At 42.7% G+C, this 18,117-nt stretch overlaps 1 protein-coding gene across 1 annotated transcript in view; it reads left to right on the forward strand.

Annotated features, from left to right (window-relative positions):
- The first annotated feature begins 1,856 nt into the window (after nucleotides 1–1,856).
- DPT (dermatopontin) overlaps nucleotides 1,857–18,117 on the forward strand; it is a 33,768-nt gene continuing 17,507 nt past the window's right edge. The window contains exons 1-2 of the mRNA XM_050784816.1: nucleotides 1,857–2,223; nucleotides 16,974–17,099. Of these exons, the coding sequence (XP_050640773.1) occupies nucleotides 1,919–2,223; nucleotides 16,974–17,099 (431 nt within the window). The 5' untranslated portion in view covers nucleotides 1,857–1,918. The remainder of the gene's footprint in view (nucleotides 2,224–16,973; nucleotides 17,100–18,117) is intronic.

The following is an 18,117-nucleotide window of genomic DNA, read 5'->3' on the forward strand; positions in this document are numbered from 1 at the left end:
ACTGTGAAACCCCGTCTCTACTAAAAAAAACTACAAAAAACTAGCCGGGCGAGGTGGCAGGCGCCTGTAGTCCCAGCTACTCGGGAGGCTGAGGCAGGAGAATGGCGTGAACCCGGGAGGCGGAGCTTGCAGTGAGCTGAGATCCGGCCACTGCACTCCAGCCTGGGTGGCAGAGCGAGACTCCGTCTCAAAAAAAAAAAAAAAAAAAAAAAAAAAAAAAAAAAAAAAAAAAAAAAAGAAATGCCCAAAGGTTTCAAAAGAAATTGAAAAGCCAAATCATCAATGAATGCATGGAATGGGTAATAAGTACATGAAAAGATGCTCAAAATCATGGGTCATTAGAGAAATGAAAAATCACAACCACACTGAAATATCACTACAAACCTATTTGAATAGCTAATTTTTTTTAATGGTAATTTTCTGGTAGTGGTGGACAATGGTATCACCACTTTGGAAATCAGCTAGACAGTTTATTTTAAAATTAAACATACATTACCTTCTGATCCAGCAATCCCACTCCTAGATATTGATCCAAATGAAATAAAAGTTTATTCACACAAAAACCTATACATAGATGTTCATATCAACTTTATTTATGATTACTTTTACGTAATTCATTATATAAAATATAATGAATATACAATTCATTATATAAAAAAGAATGAATTTTCAAAAACTGGAAACAATCCAAATGTCGTTCAACTGGTAAATGTATAAAGAATCTGTGGTACATCCATGCTATGGAATGTTACTCAACAATAACAAGAAACAAAATACTAACACATACAACAAGATGTTGAATTTTAAAATGAATGAATCTTAAAAGCATTATGTTAAGTGAAAGGTAGACATGAATGACTACATGTAGTATGATTCCATTTATTTGAGATTCTGGAAAAGGCAAAACTAGAGACAGAAAGTAAATCAGTGGTTACCAAGAGCTGGGTGTTTGGGAAGATTTGACTACAAAAGGTATATAAGGGGATGTTTTGGATTGATGGAACTGTTCTAAGTCTTGATTAGGGTGCTACCTATATTACCGTACACTAAGTATTTTAAAAGGGTGAATTAATTATATGTGAATTATAACTCAATGAAAAGAAAATTCAATGTGAGGGCAAAAATACCAAAGGATAAAAAGTGGGTTTATTTAGATTAAACCCATTACATTTTTGAGAGCAGAGCACAGTTTCTAGACCTGACTGGGTCCAATTTCAGCAGCATGGTAGAAGCTTAAGTGTAGAAGTTTTATCCAACTTATCTCCCCATGGGCCTATAGTACTTCCTTACGCAACTCATGAGTTCTCAGAGTAGCCCTGCAAACTGGTGTATCCATGCTTATACTCAAGGGTTAAAAAGTGTTGGACTGACAACTTAAAAAAAAAAGAAAAGAAAAAGAAAAAAAACAGGCATTCAGGCTTACAGAAATCTAGATGGCTCTGCTCCTTCAGTCTATGATTTCGGTGTTTTGAAATCACTGTCTGGGTATTTGTGTGGTCCCGGAAGGCTAGTTTGGAGAACAAATACAGGGGTTTGCTAGTAGCGGGTAGAGTAGGACAGAAAGGGGTGAGGTGCTAAAAGGTGAGGAACAAATATGCTGCTCATCAGTGTTTTTCAACTGAATGTTTCTATAGGGGGAGGTGGCAGTTGGCTTTTATAATCTACCTACAAAGTTGTTCTTTCTCCGGGGAGCTTCTTAGACTTACATGCTGCTGGTGTATTCCTAGAATTCCACCTTAAAACAAGCTGAATGTCCTCATGGCTGACATCTCAGCACGGAAAAGTTTTGCTTAAGCGATGACACACTGCAGTTGGATCCTTCTCACCCACATCTGGAAGCCACATGTCAGCAGCAGCTATATAAAACAGTCAGACCAGCAATCTTAGAGTGACATCGTTTGCCAAAATCCCAGGCAGCATGGACCTCAGTCTTCTCTGGGTGCTTCTGCCCCTAGTCACCGTGGCCTGGGGCCAGTATGGCGATTATGGGTACCCATACCAGCAGTATCATGACTACAGCGATGATGGGTGGGTGAATCTGAACCGGCAGGGCTTCAGCTACCAGTGTCCCCAGGGGCAGGTGATAGTGGCCGTGAGGAGCATCTTCAGCAAGAAGGAAGGTTCTGACAGACAATGGAACTACGCCTGCATGCCCACGCCACAGAGCCTCGGGGAACCCACGGAGTGCTGGTGGGAGGAGATCAACAGGGCTGGCATGGAATGGTAAGGGCCAGTGGCTGCACTGCACTGGGTCTGGGAACATCTCTGCATATCCCCCCTCCTGGGGGCTGCTAGACTCTCAAGGAATATCAGTAACCAAAGCCTGGGCAAATCCCAGCCCAAACCTCACCACTGCATGCTCTGGGTGGAGCAGGGCTGCTGCTGAGCAGACTACATTACAGGACAAAAACCGGGGATGAGGAGTGTCTGTGGGAGATAGACTCCTCTGTGGCTCTGTTCCTTCCAGAAGCTGTTCTACCTACTCTCAGTTTGGGCCAGGGACTGGTGTAGGTCTGCAAGAAGCTTGCTTACCAGACTACCCAAAGATATGTACAGAAACTGAAAGTAAGAAACTTTATAGCAATTTAAACTTGCTATGCCATCGGAATGGCATTTTTCTTTTTTAGCAATTTATTTTTACCATTTTACAAAAGTATTGGCCCACAGTAGTCTGGGAACAAGAAAAATAAACAACTGATCTCTCAGCACAGAGGGTTTGAGAAATATTGATTTAGAGCAAGTGAATAGGAAAGAGGGGACAAGGAAATTTAGGCAAAGGAAAGTGAAATTAAATAGCTGTCTACTGCCTTGATTACATGTGCTCTCTCAATTATGAGTACTGAGGTCCTTCTCTCTGCCTGATTTAAAGTGGGTTTTATTGCTGGAAAATAGTTTACTAAAGGGTTTTAGAGAGAGGTGCTGTCTTCCCCTGACTGTTTTCTGCCCTAGACAGTGACATGGAACTTGTTCGAGCTTGTACTTTTTTGTGGGTGTGATTGTCTCAGCTGGGTCTCAGCCCAGGTGCTTGGTCAGGAGCTCATCCTAGTAGCCATTAACTGCTAGGCTGATTATTGACAACAGCCTAGATGGAGCCAGCACTGTAGGAGGTTTGGAGGAGAGAACGGAGGAAGCGGTCCAGGGAGGAGGAAGCCCACCTGGAGGGCTGCTGCCTGTGCTATCTGTATCTGTAGAGAAACCCAGATGCATGGCAACAAGTACTTAGTGTAGTGGAGCTGGGAGGGGCCAAGCACAAAACCTGGCCAGGTATGGTGGCTCACGCCTGTAATCCCAAGCACTTTGGGAGGCTGGGGAGGGAGGATCACTTGAGATCAGAGTTCGAGACCAGCCTAGGCAACATAACCAGACCCCATCTCTATAGAAAAAAAAAAAAAAAACGGCCAGTGTAGTTATATGCAGCCTGTGGTCCCAGCTACTCAGGAGGCTAAGGCAGCAGGATCACTTGAGCCCAGAGAGTTGAGGCTGCAGTGAGCCATGCTCACGCCACTGTATTCCCTACTGGGTGGCAGAGCAAGACCCAGTCTCAAAAAAAAAAAAGAAAAAGAAAAAGAAAAAAGAAAAAGCATAGAACCCTGGGGGACACAACCAGTAGAGAGGTGATGTGGGAAATCCAAGAGCAAGAAACACTGATGCCTGGAGGAGCCAGGCAAGAGTTCAGTCCTCTAAGTAATAACAACAGCTACAATTTATTGAGTGCTTACTCTGAGCAGGCTCCACACTAAGTGCTTTACATGGATCATCTCATGTAATGCTCAAAACAAATGTATATGCCATTTATAGGTAGACAAATTGCAGTCTAGAGCTCAGGTATTTCCTCGGCTAGAAAGCTGGGGTTTGGATCCAGAGAGTCTTGCTTCAAAGAGTTTGTGCTTTGCCACAGTGATGGGCTCCTGAGAGGCTGCTGCCTCCACACAGCGTGGGCTCCCACCTGACAACTGATTCTGTCAGCAGAGCCAGTGCCACTGGACCAGACTCAGGGCAGTTCTTCCTCCTGGAGAGGGTGGGGACCTGCAAGACCCCAGCAGAAGCCCAGCCCCAGAGGGATGAGCTCTACTTGGTTACCAGGACTGTGGAGGGGGTCAGCCGGCCTGAAGAAGGGTTGGAGAGAGAACTCACACAGGCAGCAGCAGGTGAGGGTGCCGGGGGCTGTGGAGGCTGCTTGGACAGCCTTTATGGGCCATCCTCATCCACCCCCATGGCCTCTGGTGAGCAGATTTAGTTATTCAAAACCCCTTCTGACAGATGCTGATTCAGAGACCTGGCTTGCCTTGATTATAGTCTCCATACTCCTCACAGCCAGGCCCACTGCCTAATATGGAGCATGGCAATGACCTAATTATAACTGTCCCTCCAGTCCTCACCTCTCAGGAGCACCATCACATGGGCGAGACTCCTTTCTAACAGCCCTATTTAGAGCCACAGTCAAGCAGCACTCAGCAATGGTTCCCCAAGCCCTAGAGGAAGAGCCCTGGGCTCTGAGTCAGAAGGCCTGGGTCTGGATCCTGGTTCTAATGTCTTGTGGTGTGACCTTGGCCCAGACGCTCCGCCCTCCAGGCTCCCGCCTCATTTGGAAAATAAGCAGTCAGGCTGCATGATTTCTGAAGGCTCCACAGAGCTGTGGCTCACCCCTGAAAATGCTCTTGGCTTTTTCTTGCATTCTGTTGATCTCTGTGTTCATCTCTGCTAGAGAGAGAAGCCAAATGATGTTTAGTTTTAAACTCGCCAACTGTGACTGGTTTGTTGTGAACTCCCAAACTATTTGAAGAAAAGCAAAAGAGGAAGAAGGTGAAATAACATGATTTTATTTGGCCCATGGGAGTCGAGGGAAAAGCTGACAGGCGAGATGTCTCTTCTACCTCCTCTTCCTCAGCATTTTTGGGTGTGCAGTGTCTAGTAATTTTGGTTTCCTTTCCTCCTTCCACCCTCTGTTGCCTCCTTCTCCCCCTCTACTAATCACAGGGTTGAAAACTCACAAACATGCAAAACAGCTTCTTTACAATAAGATCCAGCTGCCCCAGGACTGACACCAATTACCCTGGAAGCACTTTTAAAAATGATTATGCCTTTGAGTTCAGGCTCCAGTCTCAGTGAAAAATCTGAAAGGAAAGAAATTGCTTATGGGCTGGGGAGCAATTACATCTTCACATTGGCTACAAGCTTAGTCTGTTCTCAGGGAACAGTTGTTGATGCTTTTGTGCAATTTGGCTGCCTTGTGTAAATTAGCTTTCAGGTTTATTTTAAAAGAGGGGAGGAGTCTCAAACATAGGCTTGACAATAGCTCACAGGATCTGCTAAAAAGAAAACCTTTCTAATCAAAGTGCCATCTTTAAAAGGTGCTGCCATCATAGCTGAGTGGTCTGTGGTGCTACCATTGATCACAGTTTCTCTGTTGAAAACCACCTCTTCAGATGTCGGCTTCTGAAGTGTGGATGCTGGTCTCTGGCACTAACAACTGCCAGGAGGCCTTACCTGGGTCCCCATGAGTGGTATCTCGCCATCCCAGGGCATGCCTAGGTTGTTCTCAGGGAATCTGCTTTAACTTGGGTCAGCACAGGCTGTAAGGCACTGGGTCCTGTGTGGAATAAAATGAAGCTGAAATTTTCTAGTAATATTGAGCTACTGTGTAGTGGAAAGAGCCCTGGGCTTGGATGGAGTAAACCGGGATTCACAGCTCCTGCTGGTATCTGTGGCATTTGGTACCTCATTCTGGCAGAAAAGAAAGAAAGAGAGAAGGAAAGAGAGAAAAGAAAAAAGAAGGAGGGAGGGAGGATGGAAGGAAGGAAGGAAGGAAGGGAGAAGGAAGGAAAGAATGGAGGAAGGGAGAGAGGGAGGGAGAGAGGGAGGGAGAGAGAGAGGAGGGAGAGAGGGAGGGAGGAAGGAAGGAAGGAAGAAAGGAAGGAAGGAAGGGAGGGAGGGAGGGAGGGAGGGAGGAAGAAAAGAAGAAAGGGAGGGAGGGAGGGAAGAAGGAAAAAGGAAGGTGTGACTCCCACCTCACAAGCTGTTACTTGTGTTACTGTGATACTTGTAGGATAAAGTATAAGAAAACTCTAAAGCAAATTGAAGTCTAAAACAAATGCCTAGCACACCATGGACAGGTAGTAAAATTTAGTGAATCTGGAATTGATGTGGCTTATGTTGGGCAAGCCAGCTTTCCACGGACTCTGAGTTCAGAGGAAAAGTGTTCCATTTATTGGCATCTACTTTTTACCCCGGGCTTCAAGGAATCCCAAGGAGATGTTTTGGAGTGGGAGTTTGTGTTAGAGCTGAGTTTATGAATTCACCAATGACAAGCCCCAGACTGGAGAAGAGGAGAAAGGAATCTATGCAACAGGGCTATGGCAGCATCGAGGTGCATTTGAAGGTGGTGTTGGTTGGGAACTCCGTTTTCCACGGTTGGACTGTTTCCTTAATCTAAGCAAGACCAAGCCTTAGTGTAGTGCAGGGCAGTCGTCCTGAGTCATGGTTCTGAGTATTGAGTACTCACAGCGCCCACTTCCTCAGGGATGCTTTCCAAGACCACCTCCTCTCCCCACACATCTCGCTGTCTCCACTCCCTCAGCCTGCTTTGTTTCCTACAATGCCCTTGTCACTGCCTGATTGGCATTTGTTTCTTGTTTTGTCTCCCTCACCAAAATACGAGCTTCATGAACACAGGGTCTTTGTCTTATTCACCACTGTATCCCCAGTGCCTAGAAGAGTGTTGGTACAAAACAGGCCCTCAGTACATACGCAGTGAAAGACTAAATCAGCAGTCCAAACCCCAGCCAGTGTCCCGACGGCCCTCAGCAAAGAGGCCTGCAGATTTTCCCACAGGGGAACCATTTTGCTTATGTCTTTGATTCCCAATATTCCAGTGTCCAGTCCATAGTAGGGGTTTCAACTGTATTGTTCACATCTCATCTTGATTTATTGCATTTACCGACAGGCAGGATGGTCTTTCAAGATTTCTTAAGGATAGCTAAAGCGTGCACAGAGGGTGGCTGACACACTTTGCCACCGCAGAATGAAGTTTTTATCAGGTTTTCATTCTCTCGGTAATCTTAAGGTCTCGATCAGTTTCAAAAACTGAATAGTAAACTCTTTATTTCAAAAGCCATAAGGACTAAACGCTGCACAGCAATCTATCCTGGTTTGACATTTGTGGAACAACTGATGAAATCCAAATTCTGGAGTTTGGTGTTATACCAGGGTTAATTTTTTAGCATTTCTTAGCATTCCTAGACACTCCAGAGTTATGAAAATTAACATTAGAGGAACCTGGGTGAAGGGTATACATAGATTTTGTGTGTTGTCTTTACAAGCATTCTGTAAATCTAAAATTACCTCAAAATAAAATTTAAAAAAATAAATAAATATAAGGATGCGGTACAAACATAGTACACCAGAATCCTGGAATCCCAGCACTGGAGGGGTCTTGCACACAATCTAGAGCAACCTCCGTGCCTCATAGAGTAGGAATAAAGGCTGTGAGACTGAAGCGATTAAAAACTGAATAAAAACATTGCTGTCAGGTTAGGAACTGTCATCCTCGTTTTACAGAAGTAGATATAAATATCAGCAGAAGGGGAGAGATGGGTCATGGAGCAATTCTGTTTGGAATTAGGAGAGAAATCCGTAACTTTACATAAGTATAGGTTCTATGGACCTAACCCTGATCTACATGGTGATTTATGATTTATAGATTATTCCTCATTTATATATTCATTTGTTTATTCATTCACTACCAAATGCTTATTAGCACAAACTTTGCCAGGCCCCAGGAAGATGGAGATGAAGAACATACAGTCTATGTCCACGAGTTACTCAAAATCTAATATTGTTTGATCTTTGCAACAATATTGGAAGCCAGGTGTTTTTCATATGAGGAGGTTGCCCTTGCATGGCTAGCAGATGGCAGAGGGAGGACCTGAGCCAGCCGGCCTGATTCCACAGTGCTGTGGGTGATATGAAATGCTGATGTTATTTTTGTTCCTAGATAAAGCCATAGTGAATGCTGATCTAAAAAAGATATCAAATCCACATAAGGATGACTTCTGAGGGCAAGAAGGCTGAGTGTGGGAGAATAGGGGTATGACAGATCTAGGATTCTTGCCAACTTTCCATCTAGGTCACTCTCCTAAGTGCTAGGAATCAATTGTCTGGGGGAATTTGAGCTCTGCACAAATGGCTGTTGGCTGTTCTTGTAAGGATGGCAAAAGCTCCCTCCTCCCAGGAGGGGATTTGCTTCTGTCTGGGAAACTGCAGGACACAATCTTCCTAATCAATAAGAGATTTCTGCAGAGTTAAGATATCGTGTGTGTGTGTGTGTGTGTGTGTGTTTCTTTGAGGTATCTTGAAATATTGAAAAGTTAATGAAGTTTAGAGTCAGACAGAACAATTCTCAAAATACAACCCCACTAACCCCACTGTTACCTTTACTCAAGTCATCTCAGCTCTCAAATCCTCAGCTTTCACATCTAAAACACACCTCCCTAGAACTGTTGTGAGAATTAAATAAGATAATATATGTATATTAACGTGTGTCCTTAGGGGAATTACTTATCTTCTGTAAATCTGAGTTTCCTTATACATAAAATGGTGATCGTGGTGAGAAGCTCATTATTTGAGCCCATTTTATAGGATTGTTTTGATAATTAAGATAATTAATGCACACTTAGTGCTAAGCACAATGCCTGGCACATCGCAAGCCCTTGATAAAAGTTATTTATTATTACTTTTCATGACTACTCTGTGGAAACTGAGACTCATGGAGACAAATATCACACAGTTGGTAAATTATGAAGCTGGAGTTGAAAACCAAATTGCTAGATTACAGAGCCTCTGAAATACATCATTTTGCTTTTGGAACACATAATTTAATCACAATCTATAAATATTGTGTGTACATTATGAGTGTCTTGAATATTTATTACATTTTAATAGACACGGAGATAGCATTAGATCTCTTGGTTACAAATATTGTAATTGATATTCATAAACTCACATCAAATTTATTGTGATGCTAACATAGCTCATGCAATCCCTGCATGACCTGGAATTGCTCTCAGGACATAAATGCATCTCACAAGATAATCTAGATCTTCTCAGAGGCCTTAGGGGTAGCCTCTCCTGCGTGTATTTTTCCAAAAAAGACTGAGGAATTTGTATTTTGGGAGGCGGTCTCACTCTGTCCTGTGCTAGGTCTTTCTATCCAGAGATGCTGTTCTGCAGGTCATTTCTGCTTCACTGTGTTAAAACCTTGTAGAGAGACTAGCAGACTGAAAACCCGGACATGGAGAAGACAGCAGAACTCTTACCCAGATGCAGGCAGGAAGAGAGCAGAATGTGTGCAACTTAACACTGTTTAAAGAGACTGTTCCTATCCCCACCATGGTGGCAGGAGGATGAGCAGTAAATGGTGCAGTGTTTGCCTTCAAAAACTTTATAGCCCTCAGCCCTGCACTGAGGCTACTCAGTGACAGTATGTGTTAGGTGAAATGTGTGATGGTGATATCAACATGTCACAGGAAGGAAAGTTAGTATGATTTGGAATTGTCAAGAAAGGAAGACTGTTTGAAGGAGGAGAGGCTTGGTATTGTCTTTTGTGCTCTGATACGTGCTTTCTGAGGGTCCTCTCAGTGTCCAGTTGGAGAAGTTCAATCCTGACAATTTCTAATATAGGCTCCAATATTTACTGAAAGTGATTGGAGACTAGGATGTAGCCTTTCTATTAAATTACAGATGTTTTTATTATCATAGGAGTACTAACTATGATTTCCCCTGCCTTTCAAGTATATATGTTGTGCCAGGTTCTGTGCTACACACTTGACATATAGCATCTCTTTACTTTTCGTGTAATACTGTCAAGTTAAGAACTGTCATCCTAGTTTTACAGAAATAGGTATAAATCTCAGCAGAAGGGGAGAGATGGGTCGTGGAACAATTCTGTTTGGTATTAGCAGAGAAATCCAGAACTTTAAAGGCTTCTTTTACTGGGCAAACTTGCCCCCAGCTGAGTTTATCTCAGTCCCTTGCCACTTCACTGTTCCACCATCCCCACCCACTCTCCTATTTCTCTGCTCCTCTGTCTTTGGGACCAGTCTACTTCTTTCCGGTATCTGTATTATCATAGTGTCTACTTATCAGTACCAGTGTCTGGTAATTCTGCCTGTCCAATGTCATAGTGTCTACTTATCAGTACCAGTCTTCTGAAGAGGTTCCAGACCAAGTGCAGCATCAGGTATAGAGTGAGTTCTAATGAATATTGCCGAAAGACTTAATGAACATTCTAAAATTCTGTGGGACCTGTTATAAATGCTTGCTAGCAACTCAAAGAATTATTCTGGTGAAAATAGAATTAACAAAAATCAAAGCTTTACTCTAAAAGAAAGAAACTCTTTTGGTATTACTTAAGACCTCATCCACCTTTGGGGCAGGGAAGAAATTTAGGAGTGTTAAGGATGCTTTGCCACATGGAGTGAGCCAGTGGTCTAGATCATGGGCAAAACTTCTCATAGTCCATCTCTGCAATGGGGTTGGAAACTGGCTAACAGCCCTTGAAACACCTATGTGCCTGTGAAGCTGGGAAGAAAAAGACCAGCACAACCAGCCCATCTATTATCTCTTTAATGGAATTTTGAGAGCTCTTGACCAAAATGGTGCTGCTTCCTTTTACCTTGTTCCTCACTTGACTCAACCTCACACCACCTAAAGTCCAAACTTCTTAGCAAGTCCAACTTCTAAAATTGTATAGAGGGGTTCACCAACAAAACCAGACACTCACACACCTTACAGATGATCTGGAATTCTGCCTGTCCAATAGCTTTGGACTTGGTAAAGAATGCAGACAAGAAGAAGAAGTCCTGTCCAGCACACCAATCAGCACTGTGGGACCATCTTGAAGAGATTTTTTGTATTCCTTGAGAGCTCATGAACATGAGCTTTGACCTCAAATGAATCTAAGTTTGGGTCCTGACTCTTCCAGTTACTATCTTGGCCAAGAGTTTTGTATCTTGGCCAAGGCACTGACTCCACACAGTGCATTACGTGAGGCCCCGCAAAGCATGCTAAAGTCAAGGCTACAACCAGAACTCATGTCTGCTGATTCCTCAACAAGGGCTCTTTCCCCTGCACCCCACTGCGTTTTGTTTTACTATTGGAGATACAGGAGAAGGTCTTCCGTTTTAGCTTCCAGGGTGATGGCCCTGAGATCAATCATTTTCAGAAAGTCCACTTTCTCAGAATAGGTTCACAAATGTGTTTTCAGAGGAGTAGTAATCACCTTGTGACTTTCCTTCTAGAAAGTTTGAGCAGTGTCAGATGGAGCAGGGCTAACAATGCTCTAGTTTCTGAAACTGAAATTGAGCCTCAGCCTTCAAAGAGATGGTAAGAAAAGAAAGAAGTATGTCTTCTCAGACAGGAAGGAGAGTCTTGTAAGTAAGGTACCAGTGCCCTCCTGCTCTAAGGAAATAAGAATATTTCCTTAGAGCTAGGGTCATGTCATACAATTCACCAGGAAATTTGCCATTGTCTTGGTGACTTTTAGAAACTCCTCACTCAAATTCATGAAGGGGCCTGAAATTCCCTCCAAGTAGTTTCCCTCCAAGCAGAATAACGCATTGAGCCACTGCTCTGTTCTCCAGGCCATTCAGAAGCAACAACCAGATGCTGTGAAGTGAGTCAGAGCATTAGTCATTTGACTGCTACCCATCTCTTTTTAAACTGAGTTTGAGTAACTTTAGCAATGCAGTCCCTTCCAGCTCCCTGTGTCCTGTTCCATTTAGAAGTTGCCTCTCTTCTCACCTAGCTCTGTGTTTGTAATCTTGTAGATATGACCAGTGTTTAGGTGAGTCTTGTTAAATAAGGAGCTTTGTTAAAAGTGAAAATGAGAGGAATGGAGGAGAGGAATGCCCAAAGCTATATTTATTTTGCCCCCTCATCATGGAGCTGTAGGGAGAAGATGGAAGCAAGAAAAGGGATCGCCCACCCAAGATCCATGGAAACTACTTGGAGGGAGTTTCAGAGCCCTTAATGGGATTGAGTGATGAGCTCTTAAAAATCAATTCTGCCTCCAATAATGGGAGATAACTGGGTCACTCATTCGGTCCCTTGTTCTTCTATTAAACATTTGCTGGACAACAATGTCAGACATTGCACGGAATACTACTTCCGGGGAGTGGTAAGGCATACTAAAGTATTTGTGCTCTAAAGTGGGTGGCTAAGACATCCAACCTCATTGAGCTTTGTTTTAGGGAAACAGCAGCTCAGAGAGGGCCTATGAATCCACCGGTGTTTCACTGATTAGACACAGGGGAGCCAAGGGACAGCATTTACAAAGTAGATTCATAATTACTGTGTAGACTAAATGTAAGTATAACAACACAAATAAGCAATGTGTTAATTCCAGGAATTTTACATGCATTGTCTTATTTGGTCTTCAAAATAACTTTAGTACATATATGCTATTATTACACCCATTTTACAGATGAGGAAACTGAGGCTATTAGAGGGCATGAAGCCCACCCAGACGACACAGCTAAGAAACAGTGAAGCCGCCCAACAGCATAGCCAGTGCTCTTAGCCACTCTACTATCTGCTCCCCACAGTGTGAAAAGGTACCCCTACAAAGATCCGGCTCTGGGAGGAATGCTTTCACATACCAAACTCCTGCACAGACTCCCTCTACCATAATGTGAAGGCAATCAAACCAAAGCTGGAGGAGGAGGGTTATATTTGATTATCTCACTTTCACCATATGTTCTTAGGCTCTGAGCCTGTAGGGTCCAAATAATCTTCACAGGGCAGAGTTATCTGAGGTGGTGTGTGAGAAAGTGACACACACTTCCCATACAGGCACTGGGGTCAGCAGCTTGGCCGACAGCCGGCGGGGAATTCGTGGAACTTGGATTGCCTTCAGAACGGGTACTCCATGAAACAGTTCAGCTTATCTTCCTACATTTATTTTTACTTAGGGGAACTTACCCCCATGGGAGCTCTGTCCCCTGTAGAGGACAAGACAAGCCAAAACAATGGAACAACGGCTCCGTGGAAACCACAGCCCAGCTCAGTTCTGAAAGGGCTTCATTTTAGATGAAGGCAACATTTTAGTGATGGTAGGAGAACAGGTCACAGAGAGCACTAGCTTGTGGCAGCCTTCTCTTTTTGGACACATATGAGTTTTGCTTATGATTCTTAGAGCTTCATATTGAAATCACCTCTCACCCACATTACTAGGAATTAGGATAGAATAGACCACCCTTGTAGATCAGCCCCCAAAGCAACTTTCCACCATATCATGAGCCTAGTCCATTACACTCATATAGCTTGCTGAAATATGCTAGGCATTAGTATAGTCCTGATGAGATGCAAGCAGTGGTATGGTACAATAAAGAAGGCTGCATCAGCCATATGCAGAAAACTGAAACTGGAGCCCTTCCTTACACTTTATACAAAAATTAACTCAAGATGGATTAAAGACTTAAATGTAAAACCCAAAACCATAAAACCCCCAGAAGAAAACCTAGACAATACCGTTCAGGACATAAGCATGGGCAAAGACTTCAGAATGAACCTACTGAATGGGAGAAAATTTTTGCAAACTACCCATCTGACAAAGGTCTAACATCCAGAATCTACAAGAACATTAAACAAACTTACAAGAAAAGAACAAACAACCCCATCAAAAAGTGGACAAAGTATATGATCAGACACTTCTCAAAAGAAGACATTTATGTGGCCAAAAAACACATGAAAAAAGCTCAACCTCTCTGATCATTAGAGAAATGCAAATCAAAACCACAGTAAGGTACCATCTCATGCCAGTCAAAATGGTGTTTATTAAAAAGTCAAGAACTAATAGATGCTGGCGAGGCTGTGGAGAAATAGGAATGCTTTTACACTGTTGGTGGGAATGTAAATTAGTTCAACCATTGTAGAAGACAATGTGGTGATTCCTCAAGGATCTAGAACCAGAAATACCATTTGACCCAGCAATCCCATTACTGGGTATATACGTAAAGGACTATAAATTATTCTACTATAAAGACACATGCACAGGTATGTTTATTGCAGCACTATTTGCAATAACAAAGACATGGAACCAACCCAAATGCCCATCTGTGATAGACTGGATAAAGCAAATGTGGTACATATACACCATGAAATACTATGCAGCCATAAAAAGAATGAGATCATGTCCTTTGCAGGGACATGGATGAAGCTAGAAGCCATCATCCTCAGTAAACTAACACAGGAACAGAAAACCAAAGAGTGAATGTTCTCATTCATAAGTGGAAGTTAAACAATGAGAACACGTGGACACAGGGAGGGGAACAACACACACTGGGACCAGTCGGCGGGTGGGGTGTGAGGAGAGGGAGAGCATTAGGACAAATTGCTAAGGCATACAGGGCTTAAAACCTAGATGACAGGTTGATAGGTGCAGCAAACCACAATGGCACACATATACCTATATAATAAACCTGTATTTTCTGCACTTGTATCTCGGAACTTAAAGTAAAACAAAATAAAATTTAAAAACCTAGATACATGTATAATAAACTACAGTCGCATATACCAAAAAAAAAAAAAAAGGCTAGATTATCAAAGAGTCATAGGTCTCAATTTACACCTTAACCTGCATTATTGAGCCCCTATAGCTGAGTTTTCTAGTCTGCCAGAACTTCTTACAAGTCCTGGGAACAGGGAATTCAAGCTAATTTACATGGTTGACCAAATACCGAGCCCATCTCTCAATTCTTCTCACAACACAATAGCAAAGTGATTGATACAGAACAGTAGTAGAGTATAAGACGTTGAATGAATGAATGAATGAATAAATGCATATTTTAATTATATATATGAGGTGAATAAATGAATAACAAGTTATAAATAATTAAAAGGACAGATGATTTCTGACAGACATATATTGTATTTAATATCTAATTTTGTTAGATTCGCAAGTTCATTCTTAGCAATGGAAAAGAATAAATGAAATCCAGTTGTTGATAATGTTACAATTTGTGTGTCAACAAGGTCTCTCTCACCAGTCAGCAGAGGGTACTTATTTTATGCATTATATTTTCTGGAAACTTATCTTCCCATGGAATACAGAGTTACATTCCAGCAGCTGTCTGGTCATGCCGCAATAGACAACTGCCTGCTCTGCCCACACATAACAGGAGATAGACCAACGGCTGGGATGGTGGGAAAGGAAAAGAAAGAGAGGTAGCTGAAGAACTATTTTGGAAGAGTTTGTGAAAGAGTTCATTCTGTAAGGTGGAAATCCACTGGATTTCATTAAAGGGCCATGGATCACCATACCTATCCGGGCTTTGCATGCTGTGTAGGGGCAGAACGAATGATCGTCCTTGTGCTCAATTTCCAGGGCTCTGCTCTTAAGCAGAAGAAATGTTTATTTGAAATTCATCAATACATTGTGCTTCTCTTTGTCTTCTTTTTATTTTAAATTCCAGTAAAATGAATTATAATACCTTTTATTTTAAATGACATGAACAATACAATCTTGAATTTGTAAAATTCTAGATGTAAAATTCTAGATCCTGGATAAGTTGCAAGAACAGTGGAAATGCCCTGACTGTGTAGAGCTTATGATCTTGTGGGTGGTAGAAAGATTCCAGGATAAGTAGCGAGAACAGTGGAAACCCACTGTGGCCAGGTAGAAAATAGCATTTTCATCATCACAGCAAAAAGCGGCAAGTCTGAAGGCACCATAGGAATTGGGTGCCATGGGAAAATCATACTAGAGATGGAACAAAGGAAGAAATGATTGTACTATTCTAAGCCAATGTTTAGTTAGAAACGTGCTGTTAAGACCGGCAGCAGCACAGGTCGAATGAAAGAGCAAAAATTATTTCTGGTCTGTGGACTGGAGTGGAGTGGTTACTATATTTGAAGACTTAGGACTAAGCAGCTAGGATAGGAAAGCGATCTTTAGAGGGAGTTTGAAGCATTCAGTTGGCCTGTTGCAACTCTGTAGGGACTGCCTCCACAGCCGGGATTCTTCTTGGCCACCTGGAAATAGAATTCTGAGCAAAACATGCCCTGGTTGTGTAGAGCTTATGGTCTTGTGGGTGGTAGAAAGATTCCTGGATAAGTAGCAAGAACCTGGGGTGCGGTCCCAGCTTTCCCACTGGGCTGCCCTGGGCACATTCACCATACTCATCTGGGCTTTGCATGCTGCATGGGGCAGAACGAATGATCATCCTTGTGCTCAATTTCCAGGGCTCTACTCTTTTTTTTTTTTTTTTTTTTTTTAATACTTTAAGTTCTAGGGTACACGTGCACAACGTGCAGGTTTGTTACATATGTATACATGTGCCATGTTGGTGTGCTGCACCCATTAACTCATCATTTACATTAGGTATATCTCCTAATGCTATCCCTTCCCCCCCTCCCCACAATAGGACCCGGTGTGTGATGTTCCCCTTCCAGGGCTCTACTCTTAAGCAGAAGAAATGTTTATTTGAAATTCATTGTACTTCTCTTTGCTTTTTATTTTAAATTCCAGTAAAATGAATTTTAATATCTTTTCTTTTAAATGACAATTGTGCTTCTCTTTGTCTTTTTATTTTAAATTCCAGTAAAATGAATTTTAATATCTTTTGTTTTAAATGACATGAATAATACAATCTTGAATTTGTAAAATTCTAGAGGTAAATTTCTAGATCCACCCCTTTATGCAGGCTTCCATTTAACTATATATTCAAAGAGGTATGACAGGAGCAATGTTCCCTAAATTTTGTTCAGTTAGAAAATTCTGAGTCACTTACATTTTAATGGAGAGGCTATAGTATCTCTACAAATATAATAAAGACTATTATTTGTATAAAAATGGAATACATTGTTAGGAATCTAGGTCAGAGAAACAGTGTGTAACTGTGGCAGTGGGGTCTTGGGAAGGGGTCTGTGTATGTGTCACTGTCCTTAGGTTCCTGGGGTTGTTGTCTTCTCTTCAGGTACCAGACGTGCTCCAACAATGGGCTGGTGGCAGGGTTCCAGAGCCGCTACTTCGAGTCAGTGCTGGATCGGGAGTGGCAGTTTTACTGTTGTCGCTACAGCAAGAGGTGCCCGTATTCCTGCTGGTGAGTCTGGCTGCCAACCAAACCCTCGTGATTCCTGGGGTGGGAGAGGCACCTAGGAAGTGCTCTGGCCCATGTTTCTAGCTTCAAGTAAGCTTGAGGGTCACACACAAGCCTGGAAGGCAGCGCTGGCATATAGATGAGAATGAATGAACGACTTAGGAGGATGTTCATGCCGAGAGGGATCTTTCGGGTTATCCAACCCCCCACATCCTTCTTTTGGCAGAAAAGGAAACAACCATAGACCTGGCAGTGACTGGCCCAAAGTCACCCACCTACTCTGTGGGGATGCCAAGTCTTAAGCTTAGGCCTACTGACTCCCATCCCAGTGCTGTTCTCCTTTTCCCCAACTTCTGGTAACTTCTAATCACATCTAAGGCTGCAGGGCCTATTTGGGAACGTGGTTTCCTGCAGTCCCTGTCTGCAAGAAACCAATCTTGTCATGGGTCAGAGTCTAGTACATAGTTGTACACAGAAAAAAACAACAACAAAAAAAGATAGTGCTGTTTTCTGCATCCATTTGGAATTCCAACCTCTGATATTTTGTTTCTTTCCCTCTTCCTGGGCTGATGCCGAATATTTACTGACCTAGCCTTCCAATGGACTAGGAGAATGTGTGTATTGTCATTTGCCCTGATGACTTACACTGGGTGTTAACAACACAACTGGCCCAGGTTTTTTGATCTGAAAACAAGCCAGGCATTTCTGCCTTGGGCAAGAGGATCCAGAAGTGTCAACATGTGAAGGTTGGCTCCCTCAAGTAATTGATATCTCTACAGTTTAATTCTTGCAAGGACAGCTTCACAGATCATGCTTATTCTCTGCAATCAGACTGCTTACTCCACAGATGCCCAGTGGCACACAGTATCTCTAGGGATACAAAGCCCCCAAAGCTTAACGTTTTTCTTTTTTAAGTAATGACTGATAGTAAATTCAGAGCTCAAAGTCACCTGTCACTGTTTGATGGAGCAGAAACCTCCTTTAGTTCTTCAAAACCACTTCCATAAAGCAGTTTTTACTC

Source organism: Macaca thibetana, chromosome 1 (assembly GCF_024542745.1).
Source record: "Macaca thibetana thibetana isolate TM-01 chromosome 1, ASM2454274v1, whole genome shotgun sequence".
Taxonomy (NCBI): domain Eukaryota; kingdom Metazoa; phylum Chordata; class Mammalia; order Primates; family Cercopithecidae; genus Macaca; species Macaca thibetana.